Genomic DNA, 22939 nt, shown 5'->3' with positions numbered 1-22939 from the left:
ATATAAACTCTTATATTACTCATTCTTCTATCCCTTTTTATTAGGCTTCCTAAAACCCTAGCTATATTTATAATTTAGTTATAATTAAATTAATAATTTATTACTAAAAATAGTCTAAAGGTATTATTAATTAAGTAAAAGATTCTTAAATAATACCTATTAGTAAACTTTAAAATAATATACCTTTAGTAATTTATTAATATCTTCCTTTTAAGCTTAATACTATAAAAACTACTATCTTATTATTTCTCTAGATAGTAGTATATACTATATAGCTTTCTATTTATAACTATAATAAAGTCTTATAACTTAATATATAGTTATTTATAAGATATTATTACTTAAATAATTAATAAGTAATTTATATATAATCCTATAGTTATATTTTAATATAAGTAATATATATTAAATCTATTAAACTATAAGTTTCTTAAAATACCTAGATTTTTATTTTTTATTTAAGGTTTAGTAAGTTTTTTAATATTAAAAGATATTAAAGATAGTAATAGGTAAATATCTAGCCTTATTTATAATATTATAGTATAACTTTTTACTTTCTATAGCTTAAATAATAAAAGCTTTAGCTACTTTACTAAAATCCTAATCTCTCTAGCGCCTGGTGTATATAATAGATAAAATTCTATTCTTTTATAATATATTTTATTAAAGTTATAGATAATTAAAGAAAATAGATAAGTTTACTTTTATAGTAGTGGATTATATATTAGCAGGGCAGCATTCAGATATTTTTAGACTATAATTTTAGCCCAATACTTTCCAATCTTCCAGGCTTTTCAGCTTGGCCGAATTTTAGAAAAAGCACGTTCATGGTGTTTATTGATATTGCTTATAATTGATGCAATGCCCCCCCCTGAGAGATGGTTATTTACCAAAGCTCGCCAATTGCCAGTATAATTTCGCTCCCATTCATATTATACCATATACAACTTTCTCACTGGGCCGTCTCTCACCAAATTACCGCGCGTTGCTTGGCAGTCGGCATAGAATCTCCAGCTGCCAAGGCCGTCCCTTGCACCGTCTGGAGGCTTACTTCTACCAATCACCATTCGATATTGGGATTTCTTTCTTTCTGGCCTCAAGGTGTTACACAGCATGGCTCTCGACTCTTTGCCAGAACGCATCTCGCTGGCTAAACTGAGCTCACCTCATCCTTGCCTTTTGACTTCATGCTCTTCTTTGGTGTCGAGTCATCTGTTGGTCGACGATCCTCCTCGATGCGTCCGAGGATGGTCCATAAATGCATGGGCCAACAAATGTCACTCTCGGTGCTTTGTTGGACAGACGGATTAACCTACCACTCAACAGGGCATAAAACGGGTTTGATCCGCTCCCCACTGCTTGATCGCGAGGTGGGTAGAAAGGATGATTTTAGTACGTAGTTCGCCAACAGCGAATATCCCTTTCTAAAACTTATAATCCACTCGCCGGAGACTTTGGAAGGACAACTTCAATTTGGCACGGGCTTTTTGTTTTCATGTTAAGAAATCAATTTTACTGACTCGCGCTAAATACATCTAGAGACTTCTACTGGTCGTAATGCTACCGTTTTTCCCATTCAAATAGCTTCCCGGGCTTGGGCAGAGTTGTCAGCCTGTACTTAAGCTGTATCAAGAACGACAACCTCGGCCTCGGCCTCACCAATGCTCTCAACGGCGAGCCTATCACCGGCATTGACACCATCAATGAAGGCACCATCACCTTCTTGAATCTCTGAATCCTCCCGCCCATCTAGACGGATCTTGGCCTTTCCACCCTTGGTCATGGGCACATGCACATAGACCTTTCTCTTTGTTTGCTCAGTAGCGCCTCCACCGACGGTCCACTCAAACTTTTTACTTGGCTCGATGATACCAGCGGCCATGACAAAGTCAGCGTGGATGGGAATAGTGTCGGGGATGACAGGCTCAGCGTCCTTCTCCTGCTGGGCTGTAGCTTCCTCGCCTCCCTTGAGAGGGCTCAGGATCTTGACAAAGCCCTGCCTCTTGGACTCATCGCTGAAGTGACGGGTGTGGTATCGAGGGGTAAGACCACGCTTCCAGGGAGTGGCCCAGATCTGAAGAAAGTGGACTGTGTCTGACTTGTGTTCGTTGAATTCCGAGTGGGCAATGCCAGTTCCACCAGTGGTAAACTGGACATCGCCACGATGCATGCGGTAGAACTTGTCAGATTGTCCTCCTTCCTTGCCCTTGGTGAGCATTGAGTCTCGGTGTGTGAGCTCTCCGGATAGGATGTAGCTGAAGATCTCAAAGTCCCGGTGAGGGTGAGTAGGGAAACCCGAGTTGGCCTTTACTCGGTCCTCATTGAGAACGCGAAGAGATCCAAAGTGACTGAACCTCGGGTCATACCAGTCGGCAAAAGAAAAACTATGGTAAGTGTTCAGCCAGCCATGATCACTGTGACCTCGGCTGCTGGAGCGATGAGGAGTGATCTTTGCGTGACGGAGAGACTTGGACATGTTCTTTGCAGCGTTCATTTGACTCTGAGTAGTCGAAGTAATTGTTGTGGTTTTGTTTGTGAAAATGTTTGTTGTGAGTTGTTGAATGTGAGTGAAGTAGTTGCTTGGATAGATGATGATGATGAGGATGGAAATTGCAGCGACGAAAATCGCAATCAAGGAACTGACGCGAAACATATATAGACGAAATCACCGAATTCACGAGAAGTTGCCTGCATGAAAATAGATTCGATTGATGATGATTGAAAAACGCTGACAAGATATAGCTAAGTATGCTTTGCTGTGTAATTGACTTTGTAATGATTGCTCAGCGATTTGGTTCGCTACTACGCAATAATGTGGGGTAAACGGAAAGAATTTGGTGATTATCTCAGGCTTACAGAGATACTACTAATATCACGTGACGTGACGTCCATCCTCTTCGCCAATCGAGGTGAGCTTTGGGCACACGCTACCACCAAGTCACCCTCCAATGACGAAGCTGGCATCAGATTGAAGCTCAATTGGAGGGGCAATCGAGTATATTTCGACTAATAATAAGTTCTCTAATGAAAACCGATTCAGCCTCGAACTATGAATACGATATGCGAGCTTTTTCTTATGACCGACAGCCCAGAACAAAGGACTGAAAGACATTAGACTGAGAGCTGATTGGTCGAAATCATTGGTTGCTGATTCTCCCTTTTCACAGCCAACCACCACTCATTCGTTTTACAAGTACGAGATGCAGCATTCATCCCTTCAACATCATAACAAGCAAACATTCTTGTAACTCAGTCGCCAATTGACAGCCGTTCCAATAATCTGGATAGGGGTTCTTCCAGCTCCCTCCCCGATCAGCAAGGGTAGGTATCCGGTTTTCTACTCCATGAGGGGTGCTTCCCCCCTGTTGGCTTGGTCACCATGACGCAGAGTACAAACATCCAAGGCTCAGCCCTTCCGATACCAGCCTCTTAGAGAGCGAGACAGACATACCAAGGATGGAGGGAAAGAAGTGATCCCAGTCTAGTAATTAATCATGGCTGTCAATGTTGCATGTGCCTTGCGTGAGGAGGCAGGAAATGCGGCTCAAGCCTTTGAAGTGGTTTAATAAGTGGGTTGAAGGTGGTGGAGTTTGAGCTTCAGCTGTATGAGCCAAGAGCTCAGCTTGCTCTTGTGCCATTGAAGGGTTTAACATCAGTGACGATTATGATGAATCACTCTGAGTTGTCTCATTCATGGGGTCAAGGTCTCCGAGTACTCCCTTCATCTCAAGTCACCCAGCATAACCAAAGTTGAGCATTGTTTGTGTTACACGCATCTCCTCTGATTATAGGATCTCACCATCACCACCACCAAAGAATAAAGTTAGATGAGACCAATTTCAGCAACACAATGCACCTGAAACGATTGATATGAGTTTAAGGATAAAGAGGCGGGTAATCTGAGTTCTAGCAGAAGCTGGTTTATTACGGATAGATGTCAAGCTGATTGACCCAGATAACTTTTGAGGTGGTTGGTCATGTCTCAGACCCCTGTCCATCGTGATAGGCGGAACAAACATCATGTCACCATAGCTGATCGGTTCTTTCAGGCAATTAAATGTGGTTGCTCAATACGGAGTAGTCCAAGTCAATTGGAACTCATTAAGAATAGCTCGTGTTCATAGCCTTTAAACAACATTCACTTATGGACTTCACATGCAACCCATTTAACTCAATTGAGGATGGACCATCTCACACCGTCATAACAAGTTCCCGACGGGCCGTGCGAGCTATACTTCTATAGGCTTAGTGCACTTTGTTCAGTGTGTTGTCCAACGAAAAGCGCTGTGACAACACAGCAGTTCAGCTGCATTATCGCCTGAGGTGAGAACACGAGGGCCAATTCTTGTGTGCCCAACATTAGTAGTTTCCCACTCTCTCTTCGAGTACAAAAGCACATCTTGTCTCGAATCAAGTCCCTTTCAACATTCTCTTTTTTCCAGGTCTGTGTGAATCCGTATCCGACTTTTTATCCTCTTCCTTTGGTAAGTATCACCCCTCCTCCCTCGATCCCTGTCTCAGACACCCAATCCTTGTTTGGTGGAGCAAAAAGAGGCTGGGAATGGCATCGCTACTCGTCTAGTCTAGTATTACCAGCCTCTCCAAGGAACCCAACCTCGCGCAAAGAACCCTCATAGTCCAACCATATCTCATTCTTCTCTCTTAGCTTGCAGCATGCACTTGCTGTCCTTCTTCTCGTATCTTGTTTTGTGATATCAATTGGTCAAAAACGAGCTTGTGTGTTGTATGTGAGTGTGTGGAGTGGGAAGAAGTCGGTCTGCATTCCAGGTTTTACACCCTCTCTCAGCCTGCTGCTCTTGATCTCGCCCAGAAAAGAAACCAGAACAAGAATGAACTTCCAAAACCTCAACTTCGACTTTGTGGAAGCACCTCGTACGTGACACTATCACACCCTCTTTTTACAGATACACACACATACACACATTACATTACATTGCACTACATTGCTATACACCTACACTCACTACACTTACATACATCTACACCAATACCACTCACACTCACACACATACACACACACACTTGGCACTTAACTGGCTTCGTCTGTCAGTGTCGCTGACGAGCCTACCATCACAGGTCAAGGTCCACCAAAGAGGCAGACTCCTGGTCAACATTCAATTGACGACGACGATCAATCATCTCAACCAATTCTTCACCCATATTATGATCTTAGACAGCGTGTAGGACGAAACTCTACCAATCCTTCAGCATCACCGCCTGGTGCTCTGTTCTTTGCTCCGTCACCTCCTTCTCTGCCACCATCAAAGGTCACAGCCTCGACAGCTGAGATCTACGGCCCTGAACGACTATTCGGTTCTGATCTTCCCGGAGGGTTTGCGGCACCTACACCACCGACGCAGACGCATCACACTGCACCACCCGTTGCTCCTCCAGCTGCTCCAACTGCACCTCCAGCTCCTACGGCTCCTACACCTGGGTCCGTTCGATTCGACGAGGCTCAGTTGGCCATGTTCGCCGCTGAGAACGCAGCTCGCATGGCGAGTATCAAAGACGAGTTGACAATAGCCGCTGGCAAGGTCACTCCCGGCGTTGACGATACACCATATATTCAGTACGCTCTCGAGGCTCTCACGAGAAATCACGGCGGTCCTTCTGCTGCGCATTTCCCCTCCGGATCTTCCAATGACTATGAGGAGGACTACCCACAACCAAGACGGTACGCCGATGAGGACATGGCGGGGAGGTACCCTCAATTGACACAACCGGAGCCCGCTTACGTTGAAGATCGCTTACCAGAACCGATCGAGACGCAAGCTCCTCGCCACGAGATGCCCGATACCTCCGTGCACCCTGCGCCAAATGCTCGTCATCACAACGAGCCCGCTGCTCATCACGATGTACCAGCCGTTCCTCGGTCACCCACTCCTTCGGATCACTCTGAGCCTGACCAGTTTGCTCAGAGGGAAAAGGCTCGCCCTCGATCCATCCCCCTTGACCAAGCGCATCCTCCTCTCGTCTTCAAGCCCGCCATCCTTCGACCAGTCTTTATGTGCATCTTTGCCTTGTTGTGTTTACTCATGATAGCCGCTCTCATCTTCTGTGCTGTCTACTCGCAAAAGGATGGCGGTTTCACTCCGTATCCTGGAAGTATCTACAGCGGTCAATACTTTTTATTCAGAATCTTGCCTCAAATCTTCGCAGGAGTCATCTTAATCTACGCCCAATCCATCGTCACTGCTTCAATGCGAACTGTACCATTCACTGCCATGGCTGATCCTGAACCCCGAGAACGATATCTCGCACTCTTCCGCCGATTGCGTCCTATGACATTTCTCATTCCCTCGTTCACAGGACCCTGGCAATTCCAGTGCTTCAGCGTGTGCACATGGCTTGCCAATTTCACGATCCCTCTAATGAGCACTGCCTTTTCATGCATCTTCAGGGACCAGGGTTGGGTATGGGCTGCAGTTCAGGGTATTGCTTGGACACTTGTCGCGCTCTATGTCTTGTTGTTGGCAGCCACCATCGCTTTGATGATGTTCTGGCGCAACCGATGGACGGGGCTTTTGTGGGATGTTCGATCTGTGGGACATCTTCTTCCCCTTTTAAGTCAGAGCAACACTACCAGTAGCTACAACACCCCGGAGGTTATTCAGAGCTGCGCTGTACAACAGGACCAACTTCGCCAACGTGCTCTTGACCGACTCGGATACTGGCAGCTGGATGGTCAACAAGGTGGCGTGTGGTACGGCATCGGCTCCGTTGGTGACGGTGGTCACCCTGATTACAGAACCTACGACCTCGTCCTCAAGAAGCCCGAAATCTCGCCTGCGTCTTCTCTCGATGACATTGAGGCTGAAGTTCGCCACTGCAAATACACCCCTATCGCCTTGCGAACTTCCGTGATGCTGTGCTCAGTCATCTTGATGACCCTCTTGATCCTCGCAATTGTTATTGTCTCCTTCTTGCCTCAGACTCGCCTGGACCAGGGATACTTCCCTCAGGTCCCTGCCCGACCTGGGAGCGGAGCTTTCTCTGCGGCCAACTTCCTCTACGCATTTATCCCCTCTCTGCTGGGCATGATTATGTTCTTACTCTTCCAAAGCCTCGACAACGCTCTCCGTGTCCACCAGCCCTGGGCAGATATGTCCAAGTCTTCTGGTGAGATTGCGTCCAAGTCCATCCTCGCCGATTACGCTGCTTGCTACCCCTTCCAGTGTACATGGAAGGCTCTCCGTAATGGCCACTGGCGTGTTGCTGTGATCTCTTTCATGGCCACAATCTTCATCTTCATCCCCATCCTCGCAGGTGGTCTCTTCATGGCCCTGACCAACTTCCGTGGCCAGGTCAAGATGTTCCCCAACATGCCCGTCTTTGGCGTTCTCCTCGCCTTCCTCTTCCTCTACCTCGGCTGCCTCTCTCTAATGCTGCCCGGTCGCCGGGCCCTCCGCATCCCTCATTCTGTCGACAATCTTGCTGAGATCATTTCTCTCACTGCGGCTCGGGAGACTCTTTCAGACCCTGCTTTCTTAGCCGTCAGGGACACCACAGACCTCAAGGCCCGCCTGGGTCTTGATCGCTCTGATCCCCGTGAGCAGTCAATGTGGTACTTTGGCAGTTCCCGGGACGAGCGCTACGACAGCGTCCGCCCTATGAAACGATTTACCGAAAAAAGAATGAGATCTCATAGATCTACCTGATAATGATGCTCATAAGCACGACTTGATGTTGTAATGTCTAAAGGGGGTTAATGAGGTCGAATGGGCTCTCATGATACGGACCCAGTCATGATTTGATTGTGTTGCGATACGCGTGTAGTTTTGATTGTTTTGGTGTACTCAAAGCGTGTATTGGGTTTTACTCGCATGTTATGGCTGCATTGTTTGGGCGTTTTGGAAAAGGATAAATACTTGGTTGATGTTCACACGTTAAAGGTTGGCTTGTTTATGTACGTTGAAGAGAGGGATAGCTTGGGACGAATGGAATGGAAGTATTGGAATGTATCATGTTGCTGGGGAGCCTTGAGGAATTCGTCACAGCTTGGAGAAAAAGTAATGTCTCAGTTGCTCTTAGACTGCTTGTGTTGTGTGCTTGGCTGGGGAACTTTAGAACGGATGAATACCCAAGAAGAGGAGACAATAACTGGGTCTCCAGGCTCCATTATTGTCGATTTTCAGCTGCTATAAGTATCATGACATGGTTGCAATGCGTATGTAATAATTGTCATGGGCAACAAATGCCTGTGTGGTTGGGTGAGACATCACCAACCACATGAAGGCATTCACAGCACCAAAGCGAAGCACATGATCGTATGTCTGAGAATAAGTCAGGTAGTATGTGGACGTCATCATCAAGCTGTTTTCATTCGACAATAACCGTTGGTTGTTTAATCCTGTATAAAAGAATTGCTATCATAAAGAACTCCCCGTAGCCTTTTCCTCTTTTGGTCTTTCTGGTCTCAAATCAGGAATGTTCTTTCATGAGAACTCATATCCCGTTGGTTTGAGTATACCCACACCTTTGTTCGTCAGTCAAAGACCCAGCCACCTTTTTCTTGCGCCTGCTCTGAATCTTGTATTCAGGCGAATGTGTCTGGCCCCAAGAGCCGAACCCAGTATAACAAAGGAAATAATGAATAACGACTGGTGGTCCACGTGCCACTCGCCCACCCCTAGATTGGGCGTTTTCCGGAACTCCGTGCTGGTTCTCTCGGCATTCATCCGCAAAAGGAAGAGAATAAGAAAGAGAAAAAGAAAAAAAAAAAAGAAAGAGAAAAGAAAGGTCGTTATAGTCATGTCGCGTCTGGCAACGTCGATGCGTATAGTGGAGTTGTCCACTTGAGTCATAAATGAGTGTAAAGTTGTCATAGGTCGTAGAGACATCGTAGTTGGTATCATCATGTACGTGAAAAGAACGTGGTCGTAAGAAGAAGAAAAAGCAAAAGCAAGCTGAAGAAAAAGAAAAGTGATATGGTCATCAGCCTCGACTGCGTCGTCCTAGCATACGCCCTATGACATCGTTTTGTCTCTTGCGAGGCGATGAGGGTGCAGTTCGCTGGCCTGTCTTTCGTTGGTCACTTCCGGACCGACGATGAAACCAGAATGAGCGGCTGCCAGACTCGGTATCAGAGTCATCGTATTCAAAGACTGAGTGGGGCTCAGCCTCCGGTTTCTCTTCCGTCTCCAGTTGTGGAGTTGGCGGAAGAGGACGCATGCAAGGGAGAGACTTCTTTGAGCGCATCACAGAAGCGGGTGGCTGGGTTTTGGGTGCACAAACATGTCCCGCAGAATGGCGTAAGGCGGTTTCAGAGTGTGAAATGATCTTTGAGGGTGTTGGGGCTCGTATCTCTTGAGATGTCGTGGGACGTCTGTCCTTTGGTGTAGTAGGTCGGGGTGAGTCTTGAGAGAAGGCAAAGCGGGCAGCAAGTGGTGAGTTCTGGAGGGAGCGGAAGACGTAAACCTCTTCGTGGGGACGAGGAGGACGTTGAGGCTTCTGCCTCACATCTCGAGAGCATTGCCAAGATGGGGTCATTGGTGCATCTCGAGGTGGAAGTGGGAGAGGCTTTGGGAAGGGGGAGTAAGCTGCACTTGGCTTTCGGCCTTGGTTCTGAGCACTCTTGGGGAGAGGCCATGGGTTGAGACGGCGCTGCTCAGGCTGCTTCTGTTGTGGCATCTGCTGGATCTGCGGCTTTTGCTGAATATGTAGTTGGGTTTGTGGGTGAGGAGATGGAATCAAAGCTGGATACTGCTTTTTTGGGTGTGCCTCGTGGTTGTTGCTCTTGCTAGGAAGCCAGAAGCTATCCCAAAGCTCTGTAGCATGAGCGTGATACTGGTAGTCGTCGTCCAGAGAAACTTCCGAGTCTGTTCGGTCGTCAATCAGACTGGGCGAGGATCCCTCGGAGCCCAATGAGGCTCTGTCGTCAGAGAAGCGACTTCGATAGTGCGTTGGGCGTTCCGGCTGTTGAGGATACGAGTAGTTGGTGACAGGGTAATACTTTGAGACGAGCTTGAGGTCGGCCAATCTGCTAGAAGGCTCCATGGTGGATCGTGAAGTCTGAAGCATGAAATTAACTTGCAATAATATTGATATCGAAATGAATAAACCAGGGATGCAGACGGCATGATATACAAATAGATATGAAAGCAGAGAGAAGCTGTCAAAGGAAGTTGAAACATAGCGTGGGTCCAGGACACCCACTTTGAGCGTTGCATTGCATGTGTCTCTGTTGATCAAGCAGACGCCCTTGACCTGGAGGGGCATTCCTGGGTAGAGGGGCTTCCCAGTCTAGCTCTAGCCATGAAGCCATCCCTCTTTTCAGACAACCCCAAGAGCATTCCGAACACTTGCATCTTCCCAAGGGCTTTGACAGGAACATGGGCTTGCTCTAGTTCGGGCTCGGGCCTCGGGGGTTTGTTTGGTATGCAGACGCGCGATTGATCCCTTGCGTCACACTTTTTGACTGTCATTTTTCTGCACTCTCAGACTTGCAGTATCCGTACATACAGCACAGTATTACAGGTCTGCTGCGGATGCATGATTCTCTTTTCTTTTCTGCATCTGAAGTGCAGTAGCCTGTTGGCGGATGACCAGAGTGCATCTTGTGTAAAGAAGCAATGTGAGATATTGATTCGATAGGAGATTTAGATCCGACGACACAGAAAAAAGCAGTCAATTGCTGGTAGGTACCAAAATAGACTAATCGACAATAAACAAAGGAAAGCTGGACGAGAAGGCACAAACAAAGCACAGTATGCTTGACTCGTTCATGTAAGCAACAAAGGTCTTCTGAGCAGCAATGGTATGATGAAGTCGCATCCAGACGGCTTCAACAAGCTTAATTCCTTGATTCTGAGTTGTTTACTCGGGACCAGAATAATTAGTGTGTCCGTTCAACACGCGTTGTGATCATCCCTTAAGCGAGACGGCAGGTTTCCAAGGAATCGGGTCCTTAGTACTAGGTCGAGACACGCAGGAGCTCGTGAGGTTTGGTCCATGGGGAATGTCAGACTCTGCCCACGATCGGCGAACAAGGCCGATACTGAGAGCTATGTTTGGCCCGCGTCTTTAAACAGCAGTTGAGCCCTTTGTTCGCATTGAATACCGCAGTGTGGCCGAGACTTGTAACTCACACTCGGTATAGCGGTTATTGTATGGTTTCAAAAGCATCATGAGAAAAATGATGGCAGTGTGTGTTGGCACGCTCAGTATAAGACGCGTCTGAGCGCTCTACTCAACTGAAGCATCTCGACATACGAGACTCAGGATAAGGCATTCAATATGGAGACCAGCGAGACCTGGACCAGCTGGAGCAGACAGAACGCGAATCGCGACGAAAGTGACTGACACAGGCACGGCCTGAGCCGAGGGTTCAGTGTCGAGGTCTCGAGGGATTCTCCCTGCTTGGATAGGTAGGTAGGTATCCAGAAGATGGGACTCAGAGAACTGCGCAGTCTCTGACTGAGTGGAGTCGTGAGACACTTGTCTCCGATAGCTCAGAACAACATCGGATGAGTGTTACTTGAGCTGAGATTGTGGATCTTTGACCCATAGCAACGCAGTCTTTTTGTGGGATATGAAAAAAATGCTCTATCACGTCTGCATTCATTGACCGGCGACTCCGCTCGGTTCAGAGTTGGAGAATGTCCCAGGGGATAGAGGCTGTGATGTTGAAGACTGAGCTGAGGATTCAGTGGCGAAGAATTCACAAGTGGAAGAGAAAGCTGAGGAAGGGTCACTTGTTAGCGCTCGTAGGGGCAGTCCTCAGTAAACTTCAGCTTGGCTCAAAGGAGGCACGTAAGCGACTGTGAGTTCCCTTAGTCCATTATTATATTATGTATACTATCATGAGCTAGATATCTCCCTGCCTCACTATTTGCCAATCAGAACAGTTGCCGATGACTGGAAAAGTGATGTGTAGGAAATAATGCACTGAACAACTTTTTATCCCTGACTTGATGGTGTATCGGCAGCTGTACTCCGTACCCTGCATAAGCTTGCACATCTCTTGAGCTAGGGTACCGTATGTAATGCATCGTAGACGCAGGGTCCCCACCATCTCCAGGAACCAAGCCCATGGAGAAAAGAGAGGAAAAGCTTCACTAACCTACAGCCGAGGTACTAACTAAGTTGTTTGCAAACTCAGAGATGAAGAACGAAGCAATTTAATTTTAATTGATCACAGTGTGGCGATCTAGGCAGAGTTCAACTCAACAACAGGTAGAGCCAACGGATACATATTGCGTTTTCTTTTCCAGCATCTGTATTTGTGACCCTGAAATATTCTTAGCGAGTATACTCTGTACCATATCTCTACTTACTAGGTAAGGTACTAAGTTAGTTCTTCTCCCTCTCCTGACCAAACTCCCTCATCTATTCACTACATCTCCCTCGATGTCACCTTGGACCCTTTCTCCCGCATAAGGAAAACCTTCCCGGTCAAAAGATGAGCTTCATCCTTCAAAATGTACAAAGTTGTTGAGTCGAACCCCTTACTCTAGCATCAGAACTAACCTGCATGACACGATAGTGACAGTTTCTGAGCCTTTGCAGCCCCCTTCTCTGGCCAGTTCGCGCGATGCATGTCTTAGAATGGTCTTGCGTCAGGCCACCAGCCTCGCTACCGCAAGGGCTTATAGCACCCAAATCGCTCATGCATAAGCCTTTCCTCTCGATCTTAGATCGACGATCTGACTGTGTTTCTGCCCTCCCCTATCGGTCGTGACGTCCAAAATCTGATGTTTCGTCGAGCGCAGGAATGGTGATGGTGTTGAGAAGAGAGTTATCTCGTGGCTTTCATGCACGTCTTGTACGTGTCACATAGTTGCGATCGAGAAAGTGCCAGATCAATGATTTTCCGATCGTTCAGCAGCTGAAATGCAGAGTGCAAAGTGTGCCTGCATCTTGCATCTTAGTTGCAGATGAGGTGCATGTCCTTGAGCTATGAAAGATCTGTCTAAGCAGAGATTTACTAGAGGGACGGACAACCCGAGTGGTGATCTTTTCTGGCTGCATGATCATTCATCCGAACTGTCTGCGCATCTGAATTGTATACGGTGGCTTCTTGCAGTCTTCGCACATTGGATTCGATAACCGCGGTCCCGACTGGCCCTTGATGGAGCGTGCTTAGGGCTGAGAGCTCACTGACACATTTCGTATAGCAAGCCAACCAGATGTTATTCCCATCACATCAGATGAGAGCCTATTTCCCCTGGCTCTCTCATGGCCGACTTGTTACTCGACAACATTCGAGATGAGCCGTCTCTCTGTCTGAGAAGCAACCAAAAAATCTCGATCAACTTTTGAGGCGTCCAGTGAGAGGACCGCGATGGTAAATATGCTGTATGTAGAAGCAAGACTCATATCTAGAGAACTGGTTTTTGAAGGTAGGGATACTCCAAACCAATGTTCCTGGTTGCAACCATCATGATATTCTACTCGATCGCTCGATCTCTCAAGACACTTTTAGCTCTGCGATATTTTAAACTTATTATAAAGGAACCGGTGGGCTCATTAAACTTGTGACTCTTTTCCATATCTCGCAGTACGAAATTGTCTCCTTGATCGAGATGAAGCCTGATGAGGTCCGTGATGCCCTTTTCTCGTGATCCTCATACTAGAGGATACTCGCAACACTATAGGGTATCAGTCCACACCATCTCTCGTTTCATTCCAACACAGTATCCGATGCCACAAAACATCCGAAGGCGCACTCTGGGCGAGACATAGTTACCTACCGAATTGACTAAGCCACCTCCATTTCCATCCACCGATTCGAGAATCGAAGTACTCAGACAATGCTGCACCTTTGCCCGACATTTACCCTACAGAAGAGCAGTTTCGGCTCGGCGAATGTGATCATTCATGTTTCACTCATCGGCTGTCTCATACGCACTCGATAAACTCCAACGCCAACTGAAGGGAAAGGATAGGAAGTACTTGCTCGGTGCGCCTCTCACCAACAGCTCGATTCGCCTTTGTCATTTTGTGGACGTTTGGGCGACGCTTCTGGTGTTACACGAAGATGCAACATGCAGGATGCAGGAGAGAGAAGGGGGGAATAGCCCAATGTTTCCCAACAGCCTGTGAGAATATCCACAAGTACTTTATTGGGTGAGGGATCCTGTATAGGTAAGGAACAATAGCTCTGGAAGTGCCTGGTATTGACTTGAATATGATCCAAACCGCGAGATTTCGATGCTTTTTTCTCAATTACAGACGCCAACCACAGAACTCAGGGCCTCCAACTGCTCCGCTTCAGCTTCAGCTCGAAACCGAACTAGGAAAACGAGGAACAAGACTCTGATTGGAGACTGAAGACCCCGTAAAACGGGGCGTGCCGTGAACTCCCGCTCCTCCAGACCAGATCTGGAATAGACTGGCTCATGAGCATGATGGTATGAGATTTGCGCTGTCCTTGAGGAGGAATCAATTCATCCCTCACCGACCTTCTCATCATATGCTCACACACTCAACGTTGGGGCTTCTCAGCACTAAAGCCTAAAGTCGGTAGAAGGGCTCGAAACAGAATAACTCACGGCATGCAGCTGTAGGAAACGTGGCAGTCAACCGTTGTTCCGCCTAACTAAGGCCATGACGCAGCGTTACACTCGGCCCCGTTTTCCACTTCCCATTTTGCAAGCAAACCAGCTGCTCGGTGCGGAAAGCATGGGTCAAAACCAGGGGGGCTGGGGGCGGGATCAAGATCCGGCTCCCGCTAACGGACGACAATTCTCACTTACAGTAACAAGATGAGCCCTAAAGTTCCAGCTAGCTCGAGGGCCGATGGCCAATGGTGCAGCCCGCCTTGTCCTGTCAGTTTTGTGCCCAAGATTCCCTGGCACTGTAATATTGAGTTCTCGTACGCCGCAGCTCTGATTCCACCTCGAACCCTGTATGTCAAGAGCGGTCAGTACGATTGAGAAGGTCAATAATCCAGACCATGGCCATGCGCTTCTTCCTACGCCGGAGTCAGTCGGTGGCTCAAAGCTCTTAGATAGCTCGGTAGAGACGTGCTGCCATGCAAAGGCTCGGGGAAGTCAATGATAAAGGCAATACTTGGAAAAAACGACAACTGTCTTGGGCAGTCAGATCAATCTTTGTCCGACTGAGCTTATCGGGTTTCGATAGAGATGGTTTGAGCCTTGTTGCCCAATGCAACCACGTGTGGTAACAATGCCAGGACTTGGCAAGATGGGATAAGATGAGGTGAATGTGGGAAGTCAACGGGATGAGAGAGTAAACAGGTCAAACGCCAGTCTCCGAAACAATACATAAGACTCGATAGAATATGGCTATGAAGTAATTGACTGATATCCAAGCCTCTAGCTCTTTGTCAATGTCCTACCTACTCTTGGGCAGTTATCGGATGGATTTACCCTAGAATCAGATATGGTCCCCAGTGCCCTACGTTGTTCGAGGGTGTGTTAAGTTGCCTAAGGTACCTTAGAGTCTAACGCATACTAAGTTACGTACCGTACTTTATAAGGTCAAGGACATGAATCAATGAAAGGCAAAGACACTCGGGTCGAATTGCTCGTTTAATGATGATCTAAAGAGTGACGTTTTAAGCATTAACATATCTGTCGCCGTCTGGATGAACTCTCGCCAGCTAATGCTAGTACAATATGATGACCCTCGATCCCAGTCAAGCCTCAAAGAATAGTGGCATTAATAATTATTAGTTGCATTAGCAGAGTTTTTATCGCTCTTTGTTCGTCAACAAACCAAGGAAACCTGGCGCAACTACGGATACTAACTAATTCCATTCAGTCATCAATTCTGGCGGGCAGTGCCATTGCCATTGCCAGTTCTATGGTTTGAGGGAGGAGACCTCGTCGCAGTTTTGACTGCGCAACTTCCTTACCTTAGTTAGCAGGTAGGCCCCTACGTCAGTGCGCGCACCTTCTTCTGCCCCTTCCAACTTGCACTTTACCTTCGCCTCTTCTTCTCATCATCACCCCTAAAGAAGAACCATTCTCACACGATGGTGATACCTCAACTCATGCGTGAATAAAGAACCTCTCCGGAAAGACGCCGTTGGCCCAAAACGAGGAGTATGTTGCTCTTGTGCTCCCCTTGCTTCGTCCTTCCCAGCCGCTCGATTTACTTCTGCATTTGCAGCACTGCTTGCTTGTACGGGCTCCGAGCTGCGCAAGACGGCTGCGCGACAACGTTCAAGCCATTGCGCGACAATTACTAATTTTTGAGCTGCAAACAGATTCGCTGGACGAAAAAAGCCCTTTCAAACGGCCTCAATAAGAACATTCGATTAAACTAAACGAGCTGCTGATTTGCTGCTCGGCCACGCGCGCGCAAACCTCCAAACAACCTTTTTTGTTCCTTGCGTGGGCTTCGTCGCACAAATGCGATTGTGCGCAAACTCGCGTCGTTTCTATAAATTCCACCGCATAAAGTAACTGGCTACCTCAGTCAAATACTGTTCATTTCGCGCTGGTTATTTTACGTATCGCGTGCGCGTGCGTTTTGTGCGAAGTGCTTGCAGCTGGAGATTCTCTCTTACTAGTGGCTCGTTTCTCGAGGATCTCTCAGCTTGTCTGGACCTTGGTCTGGCGGGCGGTCACTACAGCTCCTAACGAGCACCAACCCCCCCATTTTTCCAGCTTCCAGCCTGGCTTGGGTTTCCTGCCACCAGCTTTTTTTTTGACATCACCAGCCAGTGCCCATTCTCTTGGGCTCACATACACTCACCCAACTTGACCCTCCTCACCTTTACTTCGCTCGCCTCAACATTCCAGTTGGGCGATTACACTTCTCGGTTCTGTCTCGAGTAGACTCAGACCGCACTGAGACTGGCCGTCCTTCCCGAGACCATCGCTGTCATTCAGTTTGAAGAGGCCTCTTCATTCTGATCTGCTCACCCGTTTGGCAACTCGAAAAGAACCCGACTTTTTGTACAACGCATCAAGAGCTTCCCCCACTCCACCCTCCCGAAACCTCCACCGTAACGCAACACACCACCAGCGCCCGCTGGTGAACCTTCAACTTGTCGAACTTTCGCAACCCAATTCCTCGCCCTTTCAGCGCCGCAGACGTGACCAGAATACGATCATCATCTGCTTCTTACGACCGTTACGACCCTAACGCGCCCACGACCCCTACCCAGCACCCGCAACGCCAGCATTCAAGGACTCCAAGTCTTGGCTCACGACCGCTGTTTAATCAGACGTCGGATCCCATTGAGCGGCTCTCCACGCCCCGAAGTCTTCGTCGAACCCCAAGATTTGACGCGCCTCCGACTCCAGCACCTGAGCCTCGCAAAGTCCATATCGCAGCTGCCTCTCTCGGTTTTGAACCCAAGGCGACCCTCGCACCCGTTGACAACCTACCGGAGAACCATCCCACTGTATTGGGACTTATCCCCGTCCGTTCAGCGCCGCATCAAGCTCACCGCCCCCGCCGACGGCTCTCACAGGACCTAACTGAAGATCCTGACGAGGTGTCTTCTGAGCATCCCCAATCCCCTCCGAGACAGACCCCTTCCGTACCTGCAAACTATCCAGAACCGCACCCCGCGGTTAAGATCTCCAAGCATACCCACAGCGCCATCCTCTTTGCACTCGAGGAGGCGCTGCGCAACCCCAATCCTTTCACTCCAGATCTCGAAGAGGAATCCGCAAGCATGGCCGACCTTATGGCTTCTGGAGGCATGCCTCCAGTATCCAATGGCAAGCCAGCCGCCTCCCCATTCCGCCCTGGCGCAACTCCTGGTCAAACGGGCTCACCCTCTGGTATCAGAGGCCCAAGGATGATCATGCAGGAGCGCGCAGCTCGGGAAGCGCGCCAACGCGCTGAGGCAGAGGCGCAACAACGCGAGAGAGCCGAGCAGGAGGCGCGCATTCTGGAGCAGGCTCGGAGAGCAGAGGAACAGCGTAGATCTGCTGGCGTTGCTGCTGGTCAGGTTCCCGACGCAGAAGCGCGTCAACCCATGAACCCTCAGCGTCAGGCGCAAGCCGTCCCTGATAACACATCGGCCCGCCCCCGGGCAAACACAACATCACAAGTACCAGCTAGCCGGCCCGGACGATCTGGTACTACCAATCAACCACCTCCCCAAACTTTTACGGGCCCAACTCCCGGAAACCAACCCAATTTTGCTGCACAGGGCACTGAGAGCGGAAACCAAGGAGGTGCCAGTGGCTCAAAGACCCGAAATTCTTTTCCCCATGCGTTCGAGCGATGGGAGACGTTATCTGCGCACTGGGAAGGACTCACCAGCTACTGGATCCGTAAGCTTGAACAAAATAAGGATGAGTTGAATCGGGATCCTCTGAACCAGCAGCTCGCGCGCCAGGTGACAGATCTATCTGCGGCTGGAGCCAATCTGTTTCATGCCGTTGTTGAGCTTCAGCGTCTTCGCGCAAGTTCGGAGCGAAAGTTCCAGCGATGGTTCTTCGAAACTCGAACTGAATTGGAGCGCGCGCAAGAAGTCAATGCCATGTTGGAGGCTGCCCTAGACCAAGAACGTCGAGGCCGAGCAGACGCTATCCGAGAAGCTGTCGAGAATGAGCGAGGAACTTCGAAAGCTCAAAAGCAGCTTGCTGAGATGCGCAAGGAGCTATCCATCTCCAAAGAGGAGGCGCGTCGTGCATGGGAGGAACTGGGGCGACGTGAGCAAGAGGAACGTGACAGAACGCTATCTCTTCAGTCAGGGCAGCCTACTATTGTTGGAGGCGTACAAGTGGTTCCAATGACACATGGTGGTCCAAGCAGACATCAAAGCAGCCGAGCTCAAGGGGTTTATCAGACTGAGTATGGAGCTAGTTACCCGGCTGAGACGACTTCCTCTCCCCAGACTCAGCCTCCAACAACAAGTGCTGGCGAATATCGCCAACAGGGTGGTGGCCTTCAAGCACCAGTATCAGAGGGTGGTTACAGCGAAGGTGAGTACGTGATTGATGCAAATGGCAACTTCCTGTTGGATGCCCAAGGAAATAAGATTCCCTTCGCTGGACCACCTTCTACATATTCCGGTTCTGATGCTGAAGCAGAAGAGTATGCAACACCCGCTACCACCAATCCACCAAGCGGTAAACAAGATTCTCCTTCCACCTCTACTGGAGGAGGAGGAGGTAGTGGAGGAAGTGGAGGCCAATGGACTGGCGCATATTCAGACCCCCAAGACTATTCCGGCCAAGGCTATGGGACTCCTGGCTGGGAGACAGTCCCTCGTCATCACCATCCTACCCGGCTGAGTGATGTCATGGAAGAGGAGGATGAACGCAGCCGAGCCAGTACGAGCCGTGTATAGGACTCTGCGAGTTCATGCTGATGCACATGGCCGGCGTGTATACGGTTCTCTTTTCAAACAGTAATTTAATTGCAACCAAACGACACATTCATTTGAAGCCGGGCCAGTTACAAGACAACTACGGTCCACTACAGCAAAGGAGAGCCCTAATCTTTTAGATCAGTCGTCAGTTACAGTTCCATGTTGGAGCGTTGTCGCATTATTACAGCCATTCCCGTTTTACAGCACTGGGAATTCGGTCCCAGGACGTGTTCTGTTGTACATTCGACCGAAGAGAGTTTCTTCGACCAAGTCTGCATCTAGAGAAGGTCTTAATTATGTCATAATAATCCGCACCATGCCTGGGACCCTGTTCGAATTGACCGCTTTTTGTTCAATCGTATCTATACATCAGTTACAAATATCGAAGCGGACTCGGGATCACACAGCAAAACAGTTGCCTCGTGTGTTCTTACATATATCTTTTATTATGTACTTATTATGAAAATTTTCGAACGACTGAATCAATAGCGACGAAGAGTTGTTGCGGATATGGTCTTGCCATCACGAAAGAAGCTTCACTTCTGACCTGATCAATTCGGGGACAGCTTTCGCTACTAGGGGACATTTGGAGTTCACATCTGTTGCATGTATGGTTTTATTGCTAAAATAAGAACGAGATGTGGAGTTGAGGGTCTTGGAGTACGGAGTGCGTACGGAAATTGGAGTTTTTACTGTTGTTTCTCTCACTTGCATGGATGACAGGAGATCCTGGCCAACTAATAATTGCTAGATGGTATCGGTGTTGCAGGGCCACATTCATAAGGACTAGAGTACAGGGTCAATGTGAAATTACTACGTTTTACGATGCAAACATTTGACCAATTTCGAGCAGCATGTTATATGTTCGGGATTGATATTAAGGTGACTAGCCCAACTGTGATTGCGCTCGAAGGCATCTGCGGGACAGAAATGCAAATACTCCAGCGGCAATGCGTTGTCGTCGATACTATTCATTCGAGCCCTAAAACGTATATGCCTTCGAAGGGTTGTTTGAAACCCAGGAGCCTTGCCATGGACACTAATCAAAGAAACCCAGAAAAAACTCTACACAAGAAAACGCCATTCGTTCGCCTCTCTTACTCTTCACAACTCCAAAAGATACATAGAGAGATATTTCGTATTCATACAGCTGCGTCACCCCTTGTCTCAGTACCGCCCTGCTGAGATGTGGTGCCCCAAGGAAAGCCATCGCTGGTGCTAGCTTGTGATGACTGGCGGTTTCTGCTCCTGAACCAGCTCAACGAGAGGATGTTACCAAGAGCGCCTGAGTCTGTAGAGCTCCTGTTTCTCTGGTATCGGCGAGCTTTGAGACCCGGAAATCCTGTGCTCTTTCGCCTTCGTCGTGTAAGTCGTCGAGGCGTAGATTCGGTGCTTGGCCCAGATTCATCCCCAACAGGGCCACCAGCGGTAGATCTCCTGGTTGGGAGCAGAGGTGAGGACTCTGTATGGCGCGCCAGTGTACTAGACTGTCTCCTATTGCCTGGAGTACTGGGCTCGTCTCGATCCTCCAACTCATCCCAAATCTCAGCTCGCTCAGCCCACCGAGGGGTCCTCTTCCGAGAGGGGACCAGTGGTGTTTCGTCGATCGCGGGCGGGAATGTTTGATATGTATGTGGAATTGAGTCTTCATCTGCAACGGCATTGTCTGAGCCAAGCAGCGACTCTTCCTCCTCGGTATCCTCCACAAGTCCAAGACCAGGGGCAAGGGACGACTGTCCAACGCCGGGTGTATGCTGCTCGTCGCTTAATCGCCATGAGAGTGCCAGGACACCCGAAAGCAGAATAACAGTTCCTAAAGCAATGAGACATGCTCTTAGAGGCGATATTAGGCTCGTCTGATTGAAATATATCAAGCCGTCAAGAATGGCAATGATGTTGTAGACACAGAAAACCAAAGGGTAAAGAACCGATGTTGAAACAAGTTTGAGACCTCGGTGTAAGTAATAGAGCTGGCAAAGAGCCAGCGTGACGAGAGCTAGGACGATGGCCCAAGATTGCCAATGCACGAACTGGTTACGTCCAGCAACAGTCTTGATGACCAGCTCTACCGAGGACTTGGCGAACAATAGTGCATGAGCAGAGAGATCTCCACTGATGACGCCGTAAGTAATACCTCGAGCCAGCCGAAAGCGGGCGTCGTGTGATAGGCTCGACATGCTGTTGATTAGATCAACGGCCAGCGCCAGAGTAAGGACAAAGAGCGCCTGAAGTATCATCCAGACAATGTATGGCCTTCTCGCCATGAGTTCCAACAGCTCCTTCAAGTCATGCGCCGGCGAAGGAATGGCTCCGAATATAGCGATCAATACAGCGCCAGTTGTAACGAGAATCGTGCCAGACAAAGACCATCTTGTGAAAGGTTCGCTGAGGATCAATGATGCGCATATCGAGTTGAATACGAGACCAGCAGCCTGCAAAGTCGAGAGAACGGGGAGTGGAAGCGTCGAGATCTGAATACTGCTTCCCAGCAAGTTTGCTACAATAAACATGCCCATGCCAATCTGCCACCTCCTCCTTCGATAGGGAGGCCGTCGGACATCGTGAGGTCCCTTTTCGTCCTCGAGTATATGCGACTTTCGCTGCAAGGTCAGGCCTAGACTCTGAACACTGGTCGATATCAACCCAACAATAATTCCAAGCTAAAGTCGCCAACATTAGCACTCTTGTCCGTTCAAACAGCGCTGTACGTAACGTACAGCTATGCTCCCTCCAGAAGAGATGCCGCCAAGCAACCCCATTGCGCCTGTGCCAGGTCCGAGGTCATCTGGCAAGGGAGAGTTGAGGCGAGTTGTTGAGACGTCGCATAGGCAGTGTATATGGTACAAGGGTCGCTTTGTATCACTGGGCAAGTAAAGGGTGTATTCGTTTCGATAGATTCAAGGGGAATGGCTGGTTGAAGCGCTAGTCGTAGGTAACTCGGGAGGCTGTTGAGCTGCCGCCGATCGGAGAGGTATTCCAGCCGGTGCCTTATTCGAGAGAGGAGCGTAGGATATGGAGAAGTAATATGAAAACCCAGTTTGATGCTATAATTTATGTCTTGAATTGAAACCAACCCATAGAAAGTCGGAGGCGGACAAGCTTGAGTCGAGCGTGGGACACCTGACGTGAGTAGAGTAGACTACAGTTAGTAGTACCTAGAGCAGATAGGTATACAACTCTCACACGGGACTAATTAGCCACTGTGGCGGTGAAGCTACATAATGCACATGCAAACCATGCAAAATGGCATTGACCCGATCTCAATTGTTCACACTCAAATCTGTAAGTGTCCAAAGTAAGGGACTTGCCACAAATATACCTCATCCTTTCAAGGACTAGAACGACACTTCTTGTCAAATGGCTGTGCTACCTCAGTACCTTACCTTACGTAGTGTACTCTAAACGGTGGGGAACATCTGTGGCTTGACTACCTCCCCAGCTGCAGTCGGTTCCCTGCTGGAGCACAGTAAGATACAGCTAAGGAGCTGGTAGGCTGGGCCATGGAACGGCTGGCGTCACAATCCATCCATACCTTACCTACACAGCTACCAACTCCATCATAGTCCATCGCCGACCTTGACCTTCACTAACAAGAAGCCATCGCCAGCCTTTTACCACCTCAACCTCGACCCCATCCAGGGCTTTTCTTAACAACCTCTCACTTTCCGA

At 48.6% G+C, this 22939-nt stretch overlaps 5 protein-coding genes across 11 annotated transcripts; 2 read left to right on the top strand and 3 right to left on the bottom strand.

The window, feature by feature from the left end:
* Nucleotides 1-1497: 1497 nt before the first annotated feature.
* FVEG_02274 (pirin (iron-binding nuclear protein)) lies at nucleotides 1498-2789 on the bottom strand. The gene has a single exon (XM_018889491.1). It carries the CDS (start codon nucleotides 2651-2653, stop codon nucleotides 1619-1621), a length of 1035 nt encoding a protein of 344 aa, XP_018745645.1. The 5' UTR covers nucleotides 2654-2789; the 3' UTR covers nucleotides 1498-1618.
* Nucleotides 2790-4268: 1479 nt separating this feature from the next.
* FVEG_02275 (hypothetical protein) lies at nucleotides 4269-8423 on the top strand. 6 transcript variants are annotated; one of them, XM_018889497.1, is made up of 4 exons: nucleotides 4269-4484; nucleotides 4667-4893; nucleotides 5098-5698; nucleotides 5779-8216. In XM_018889497.1, the coding sequence occupies exons 3-4, from the start codon at nucleotides 5665-5667 to the stop codon at nucleotides 7680-7682; spliced, it is 1938 nt and encodes a 645-aa protein (XP_018745651.1). In that variant the 5' UTR covers nucleotides 4269-4484; nucleotides 4667-4893; nucleotides 5098-5664; the 3' UTR covers nucleotides 7683-8216. The 6 variants fall into 6 exon arrangements, with proteins under 6 accessions (XP_018745651.1, XP_018745647.1, XP_018745650.1 ...); XM_018889493.1 differs by having other exon boundaries at nucleotides 5098-8423; XM_018889496.1 differs by having other exon boundaries at nucleotides 4269-4893.
* FVEG_02276 (hypothetical protein) lies at nucleotides 8309-11644 on the bottom strand. The gene is made up of 2 exons (XM_018889498.1): nucleotides 8499-11644; nucleotides 8309-8434 (listed from the first exon to the last, which is right to left on the bottom strand). Exon 1 carries the CDS (start codon nucleotides 10240-10242, stop codon nucleotides 8959-8961), a length of 1284 nt encoding a protein of 427 aa, XP_018745652.1. The 5' UTR covers nucleotides 10243-11644; the 3' UTR covers nucleotides 8309-8434; nucleotides 8499-8958.
* A 4257-nt stretch (nucleotides 11645-15901) lies between these two features.
* Nucleotides 15902-20153, top strand: FVEG_02277 (hypothetical protein). Of its 2 annotated transcripts, XM_018889500.1 has the most exons (3): nucleotides 15902-16034; nucleotides 16199-18881; nucleotides 18990-20153. In XM_018889500.1, the coding sequence occupies exons 2-3, from the start codon at nucleotides 17621-17623 to the stop codon at nucleotides 19247-19249; spliced, it is 1521 nt and encodes a 506-aa protein (XP_018745654.1). In that variant the 5' UTR covers nucleotides 15902-16034; nucleotides 16199-17620; the 3' UTR covers nucleotides 19250-20153. The 2 variants fall into 2 exon arrangements, with proteins under 2 accessions (XP_018745654.1, XP_018745653.1); XM_018889499.1 differs by having other exon boundaries at nucleotides 16199-20153.
* On the bottom strand, nucleotides 20108-22538 carry FVEG_02278 (hypothetical protein). The gene is made up of 2 exons (XM_018889501.1): nucleotides 21988-22538; nucleotides 20108-21930 (listed from the first exon to the last, which is right to left on the bottom strand). The coding sequence occupies exons 1-2, from the start codon at nucleotides 22027-22029 to the stop codon at nucleotides 20413-20415; spliced, it is 1560 nt and encodes a 519-aa protein (XP_018745655.1). The 5' UTR covers nucleotides 22030-22538; the 3' UTR covers nucleotides 20108-20412.
* Between the last annotated feature and the right edge of the window lie 401 nt (nucleotides 22539-22939).

This window comes from Fusarium verticillioides, chromosome 6, assembly GCF_000149555.1.
Source record: "Fusarium verticillioides 7600 chromosome 6, whole genome shotgun sequence".
NCBI lineage: Eukaryota > Fungi > Ascomycota > Sordariomycetes > Hypocreales > Nectriaceae > Fusarium > Fusarium verticillioides.
The sequence above is the reverse complement of the archived record's forward strand: the minus strand, read 5'-3'. Positions and strand labels throughout refer to the sequence as shown.

What these genes read in the sequence shown, in the direction of transcription:
- FVEG_02274 (XM_018889491.1), bottom strand. Translation starts at nt 2,653, where the DNA reads ATGTTTCGCGTCAGTTCCTTGATTGCGATTTTCGTCGCTGCAATTTCC.
- FVEG_02275 (XM_018889493.1), top strand. Translation starts at nt 4,851, where the DNA reads ATGAACTTCCAAAACCTCAACTTCGACTTTGTGGAAGCACCTC. An exon ending in CGACTTTGTGGAAGCACCTC is followed by an intron (nt 4,894 to 5,097) that starts GTACGTGACACT and finishes CTACCATCACAG; the next exon opens with GTCAAGGTCCACCAAAGAGG.
- FVEG_02276 (XM_018889498.1), bottom strand. Translation starts at nt 10,242, where the DNA reads ATGCCCCTCCAGGTCAAGGGCGTCTGCTTGATCAACAGAGACACATGC.
- FVEG_02277 (XM_018889499.1), top strand. Translation starts at nt 17,621, where the DNA reads ATGGCCGACCTTATGGCTTCTGGAGGCATGCCTCCAGTATCCAATGGC.
- FVEG_02278 (XM_018889501.1), bottom strand. Translation starts at nt 22,029, where the DNA reads ATGGGGTTGCTTGGCGGCATCTCTTCTGGAGGGAGCATAGCT. An exon ending in CTTCTGGAGGGAGCATAGCT is followed by an intron (nt 21,931 to 21,987) that starts GTACGTTACGTA and finishes TGGCGACTTTAG; the next exon opens with CTTGGAATTATTGTTGGGTT.